Below are 7322 nucleotides of genomic sequence, written 5' to 3' on the forward strand. Positions count from 1 at the left end.
ACCCCCCCGGATTTTTTTTCCCTTTTGTGACCAGTCGCGGGATTAGGAACGCAGACGCGCGTCCTCGATCGCGCAACCCTTCCACGAGTGGGTCGCAACCTGCGTCGACTGTATAATAACCCTTTTCGAGGGTTTCACGCGAGACGTAAGAGCATCATCTCGTCTGTAACGCGGATTTAATTCCCTCGGAGCGTGTCTCGGGCGACCAGCTGACACGTAACGTCTCAAGTTGTATCGTTTAACGCGGGGATCCACGGGGACGTCCGTTTTCCACGCGAATCTATTCGCTTTCCAAAAGTTCTTATCACCGGTTACGATCGAGTAGGTTAACCATGCGTCGCGATTATCGCTGCGCTCGTATCACTTTCACCGTCTTCGCTTCGCGTATAACGTTACCTGGAGATACAGGAAATAACGCGGTGCCAGTCATGCTTTCTACTTTTTATATTCCGGCGAATTTGAATGAATGTTATTTAAACCGCGCGCACAGGTGAACCTTAGATCGTGGAACCTGCGCGATGCCACGTGGCGGTATTCTAAGCACCCTTCGCAGGGTGTCTTCGCGGTCGACAATAAGCATAAACGGGCCCGACACGCGACCAGTCCCAAACCCTTTTGCTCCCCGGGCGAATCGTTTCGCACGAGCCCCTTATTCTCGTAATCGAGCATCTGGTTAAGAAAAGGGTGAAGATAATCGATCGGTCCGGCCGCCCCTTCGGCGACTCCTCTCGTACCTGTCCACGGGCGCAACACGTGTCGCCTTTCGAATAGAAACCGCTTAATCCACCGTCGCGTGGAACAGCTTGGTTTAACGTGTACCATTTATCTCCAAGCAGGGGTTGAAAGATGGTCGAGCTCGATAAACGATGGGATTTTTGAACGGCGCGGTTTCAGGAAATTTCGAAAGCTTTCTCGAAACGTAGAAATAGTTGTGTGAAATCGAGATATGTTAAGAGTTGTAAATCGTAGACAACGGACGATAAATGTAATAGTTAGTAGCGGAAGGAAACGTATGCGATATGTTCGATCAATGGTGGTCAACGTCTTGCAGGGGCTGTTGCAGGGCGATGGCTACTCCTCAAGATCCAGTCATCCGCGCTCACAGTCCATGCAGGTACGACAGACCATTAAACCACATGCAGCAATCGGTGAAAAAGAAAAGAGACCATTAATTCTATACGTTTCGTTGGTTGTGCACGAGGAATAAAAGAAACTTGCACGATCTGTCGTCAGATGCAGCAGGCAGTGGCGCAGGCAGCCCAGCAACTGCAGGCTCTGCAGAAGCAGCAGGCTCTTCAGGGCAGCGGAGGCCTAGTTGGTCGAAGTTTGGCGCAACAAAGGTCACCGCCGCCTCCTGGCACGCCTCCGGCGGTGAAACCACCGCCTCCAAGGTTGGAACCGTCGCCGGAAGAGACCACGGACCTCGAGGAACTGGAGCAGTTCGCCAAGACCTTCAAACAGAGGCGGATCAAACTTGGTTTCACTCAGGGCGACGTTGGCCTCGCCATGGGCAAACTGTACGGCAATGATTTCTCTCAGACGACCATCTCCAGGTTCGTATTATTCGTAATTGCTAGCCGAGACGGGGAAGCAAACTGTTCCATTGCTATTTTACGACTAGTCGATTGTTTCGTTTCGCCCGTCAGGTTCGAAGCGTTGAATCTTTCCTTCAAAAACATGTGCAAGCTGAAGCCACTGCTTCAAAAATGGCTAGAGGACGCGGATAATTCCCTCAACAACCCCAACTCCCTCTCGAACCCGCTCACCACGCCGGAAGCGATCGGCAGGCGGCGGAAGAAGAGGACGTCGATAGAAACCAGCGTGCGAGTAGCTCTGGAAAAAGCGTTCGTGCAAAACCCGAAACCCACTTCGGAAGAAATCACCATATTAGCGGACAGTTTAGCCATGGAAAAGGAAGTCGTTCGGGTGTGGTTTTGCAATAGGTGAGCCTCGAAGACCAATTTTATCTCTCCGATTTCCTCAACGCGGTACACTTAACCGGCCTGTTCTTGCCCATTGCAGACGACAAAAAGAGAAAAGGATCAATCCGCCAACAGCAGCGATGGGCAGTCCTACGATGGCGTCACCGGCACCTTCCGTCTTCGCGTCACTCGCGAGTTCCATGTCCGGCAGTCCTCTAGCGCTCACCACGCACTCTTCCGGCATGGCTCACTCTCATCCGCACCCCACGCCCCTCGGTTCGCCGTTACCCTTGGCCCTGGTGGCGTCAGCAGGTGGAAACTATCATCCGCTGAGCGGCAAGTCTCACGAGTGACACCAGCAGCCGACCCATCAGGGGGACACGCTTTTTCATCAGCATCATCAACAGCCACCGCATCAGCAGCAACAGCAACGACGTTTGTGCAATCTACCCGAGTTCTATCACTAATCCGCCGGCTGGTTTATCGCTGGCGATGATTCAGTGACGACTTGGCGGACGCCCGTCAACGAATTTCGTTGCCAAAGGGAATTTGGCGCGGTGGAACCGACGGGGTCGAGCAATACACGGCCATGGGAGCGGAGCAGAGGCTGAGAACAGCTGGCTGGCGGCACGATACGATTCGAAACATATCCTGGTGTCGAGAGATTCCACTTGGAAGAGGCTAGTTCGGGAATCGAAGCAATCTCTTGGATGGCAATGATCAATCGCTTGGAGAGAAGAGGAACATTTGGCGAACGAGGAAATATCATTGGTTTCTTCTGTATCATTCGGAGCAAGGTATAACTATCTCGCGAAGAGCATACGAACCGCGAACCGACGTTGAGGAGGCAGATCGAACATGAAACGCCGACGAGAGCTCTTCGATGATCGCTTAAAAGCTCAGCTAGGACATTCAGTATCGCCCAAAGACAGCGAACGGAGATTCGCTGAACATCGCGTTTCGTTCAACGTTTCGTATTTTTCACAGTATTATGTTCATCTGCGGTTTGGAGCGCCGATTCGAATGATCGAAATCGCACGGAACGGAGTCTTCGAAGCTCGTAAAGATTATCGCGCTTACTGTTTCGCAAAAACCACAGGAGCCTTTAATTTTTTCCAACAACCAACCTGTCATATGTCATTGCGAAAACGTCAAGAAGCCACGGCTTAGATTTTCGGCTGAATTTTCACCGATCGAGGTTTGCGACAGAACGAAACGACTTTGAGGTCTTCATTCCCGCATAGCAAATAGTGCAGGATCGTTGCCACCGTTCAACATTTATTTACAAGATGCAATTAACCACACGAATACACCCGACCGCGAACCGTCATAAAACAGGCCCTTAATCGGTTTCTGCAGCTTGTCATTTGAATTATCATGAAATATTTATCAAGGGGGCAACCGTTCGACGATACGTGTAATTATCGACTGGTTTTCCTCCGCGTCCTTCGAGTTTCCTTTTGCCCATCCAGTAATTCAACGTCGCTTCGATCACGCACTACATTTTGCGTACGCTGTTTCACGATTTCGAGGATTAGGCTGAACTTCTCGAAATCGTGAAACCAGCAACCGAGAGCAAGATGGCGTACGAAATTCTCTCGAGTATTCGTGTAACGAATCACGGCTGAACGCGCGATCGGAGACCACAACGAACAACGAGAGAACACGTTGATGGAACGATAAACCTTCCGGCCGTTTCGCTGAGTTCATCGTGTCGCGATCGAGACGGTTCCTTCGAAGAGGGCGAACGCTCTTCGCAGGTGCTCGCCTCTTCGTGGTAAGCAGGGTTTACGCGCCACCCTCGAGGGAATGTTCGTTTCCTCCAGGTCGAGAGCTCGCCCGTCGTTGACAGAAAATAGGAAAAACTTCGTAGAAATTCGAGTATTCACTGCCACCGAGAACGTGCTTAAACTTCGTGAACCGAATGAAACCGATTCCGATTGCTAGCAATGGAAATCGATCGGTAGTTTAGGCTTTATGGAAACGACCATTCGCTTAGTATCATCGAGTATCATCGTTGCAGAGATCGGACGAGCTGTCGATCTTCGAGTTTAAAACTCTCCCTTGTCGGTGGCGAACATGCGGCGAGGTCCGACAATACGTTTGTACATAATAACGCATGCGTTTGCGTGTCTGTCGTCATACATATCCGTGTCCTGAATTTGTACATATAGGCAAAAGAGAACGTACGAGCGTAATTAATAAAGTTGTAAGGGAGAATCGACGGGAATACGAGAGGGGTGGCTCGTTCATCCTCGCAAATGAAGTCCTCGTCCGAGTGTTGGACGATCGATCTTCGATAAATCGTAATTACTCAAGCCAAAGTATCGTCACGTTTAATCGTCGAATGCGTGACACCTAAATAAAGTAGAGGAAGGTAACGAAAGATGGACTCCGAAGAGGGTGGACGAGAGGGCGTGCTCGTATTCTCTGTCCCTTGGACAGACACGAGGATTAGCAGTTGTAGATACGTCTGTACGTGTACATACGTTATATATAGGCAGACTACTGGCGAATTATTCCACATACGTAGCTCGTATACGTTTACGCGAGTCGATCGGTGTGCGCTCGTGGCCCGAGGGTTCGCGCTGCCGCCATTTTCGCGATCGAAGAGTCGCTCGCGAAGCAAATGGCGTTCATTCGGAGCGCGAACTCTCACCTTGGAGCCCAGAAATCGATACCTCGAGGTGGTGATCTCCCGGTGATTAATTAAGGGCTATGATCTTGCGCGACAAAGGGATGAAACAAATGGTGATTACATCGGTAATAGTCTTTGAAGGGATTTACACGCGTAGAGTGTTTGTAATCGTAATCGCCGTACGTTAAGAATCGTCGATGTTATGTTATTTGTGTGTATGCGTGTGTGTATAAGCACATACGTGGCGGGGAAAACGCAGACGTTGCGCGAAAGGCGAGCATCGGGGATATACATATGCATGTATAAATATACATACTATACATAAATGTATAAAGTAAACGTGTTGTAAATAATAGGGAGAATCGATAGGAAATCGGCGATCGACGAATCCGCGGCGGATTTATCCACCGTGCAGATCGTTTCTTATTATTGCGACGCTTATTATTAAGTAATCCTTAATTGTAGGATATCATTGGGCAACGCTGTCGCAGATCGTAAGTTCGAGAGATGTGAACACGTCGAGTACGCCTCGCCTGTGTAACGTCGTTGAGCAAACATGGCGACATTCACGCCTTATTTTTCCATACGTCAATTACTTCTCACCTACACTCACTGACAAAAGTTAAGGAACAACGTAATCATTTGGGAATTTCGGTGTATTCTCTATCTTCTAAGATATATAGATTAAAACCAAATATAGCATAATAAAATAACATTCCATGCATGTAAATAAACAATGAGTTTTGTTCGAACATACTTGTGCTGCGTGACATAAGTTAGGAAACATACATTGTTTAATTTATATAACACTTGGATTTGAAGACTGTCGGTATTTCTGACACGGTACCTGCCTTGCTATGAATGTTTTCCAGACCTAGTTAATTTTTAATTGCAATTCGTTGATTTGTAATTAAACGATCTAGCTTTTCAGTTGTTTATCGTGGCCTGTCAGATCGTGGTGCTGTTTTAACAGTTCCATGTTCGTCGAATCGTGCAACGATTCACACTGTACACTTATGTCAATTATTTTCTTGCCCTTAAACGTTTTAACTACTGTCAGCATTTTAGCGTCTGTCAAATGTTGCCTTCTTGTCGTATTTAATACAAATTGTAATATGAACTAGACTCAACGATGTCAGAAAGGGAACCAAGTGCTTTGGAATATGTTTGCTTACATTGTAACCTTAACTTATTGTGAGACTTTGTATGTTTTTTGACATATGACATTCGATTCAATTTAATTGTGGTCCTTGCAAACGTATGTTCGAAAAAGAAACTGTTTACTGATGTATGGAATGTTATCTTATTATGCCATTTTCAGTTTCAGCCTATGTATCATAGAAGATAGAGAAGTTGTTAACTTTTATGAGTAAGTGTATATCGATCGATGGTGAAATAATGATTATAAAGATGTGCTATGATAAGGAATTGAAAACTCACTGTTTCTTTTAAGTGCTGATAAACAGCGATAACCGTAACACTTATACGATATTAATTACTAAACACGATATTCCTGATTATGATGTTTATTTCTGATGAACTCGATTTCTCAATCCCTCGTTCTTACGATCGGCTACGTCAGCGAGTTAAGTCGGTGTACATTTGGTGCAACAGTTTTTTTTTCCCCATTTTATATATATATATACATATATAACGTCGAGCGTGCGTTAACCGAAAATGTATATGCGTACCACGACGTATGTATATATATGTATATATATAATTGATATTATATTATATGTAATTTTCTACGGATGCACGTCGACGCGACGCGATATATCAAAATACGTTTTCGATATTCTGATACATGGCGGTCGCGCGATTATATATAATATAATACAACATGTGCATGTATGTATGTATGTATGTATGTATGTATGTATGTATGTATGTATGTAAACGCGTACGAGACGAGATCTCATATCGATCACGCGCGTCCTTTCGTTCTTAGATCACTCGACACTCAAACACCTATACACGCAGATACACACATACGCAGGCCAACAAGTAGACTCACTATCATTCCCCATTTTTCCACATAACCGCCCCATAATTCTTCTAAACTTCGAGTTTCCATCCCTTCGGTCGATTCTTTACTTCGTTTTACTTCGAACCATTAACTCCCAGAGTCGTGGACCAAGTTGTAGCGAAACAAATGTGCGAATGAGGAAGAGAGAGAGAACGAGAGAGAGAGAGAAAGATAGAGAGAGAGAGAGAGAGCGAGAGAGCGAGAGAGCGGGAGAGAATTTCGCGAAGAGAGATACAAAAAAAAGAGTTCCTAGATCGCACCAGTACCGAGTGCGTTATGTAGACGTTTTATAAATTAAACACGGTGAACGGGTGTGCAAACGATAGAAACGGGAGAGAAGTCGATAACGAGGAGAACGTGATTCAAATGTCGGAGCGGATGAACGGAGAAAGGGAGTGCGAATGAGAGAGTGTAAGTAAGGGACACATTTTCGTTTTCCTTATTTTCTTTCGTTTTCCCTTCGTCCTCTTCACGTTCGTCGGAGGTGTACAGTGTTTTTTTTGTAGATAGAAGAAAGAAAATTAGAATCGAAACCACGGTCCCCCCCCCCCACACCCTCTGATCGACGTGTCATTGGTTCATTCTTTTTCGTGGGCTTCGACAAACCGGCGCATTCCACGAGCGATAGACACATTATTACAGTGGTTATTATTATTATTATTATTATTAATTATTATTATTAATTATTATTATTATTAATTATTAATTATTATTATTATTATTAATTATTATT

At 45.9% G+C, this 7322-nt stretch overlaps 1 protein-coding gene across 2 annotated transcripts in view; it reads left to right on the forward strand.

The window, feature by feature from the left end:
- LOC108554997 (POU domain, class 2, transcription factor 1) overlaps nt 1-5589 on the forward strand; it is a 118341-nt gene extending 112752 nt beyond the window's left edge. For both annotated transcript variants that reach the window (XM_017910473.1, XM_017910474.1), the window contains 3 exons: nt 1234-1553; nt 1647-1943; nt 2023-5589. In XM_017910473.1, the coding sequence (XP_017765962.1) occupies nt 1234-1553; nt 1647-1943; nt 2023-2275 (870 nt within the window). In that variant the 3' untranslated portion in view covers nt 2276-5589. The remainder of the gene's footprint in view (nt 1-1233; nt 1554-1646; nt 1944-2022) is intronic.
- Nucleotides 5590-7322: the final 1733 nt, after the last annotated feature.

This window comes from Eufriesea mexicana, unplaced genomic scaffold (genome assembly GCF_001483705.2).
Source record: "Eufriesea mexicana isolate 0111107269 unplaced genomic scaffold, ASM148370v2 scaffold100, whole genome shotgun sequence".
Taxonomy (NCBI): Eukaryota; Metazoa; Arthropoda; class Insecta; order Hymenoptera; family Apidae; genus Eufriesea; species Eufriesea mexicana.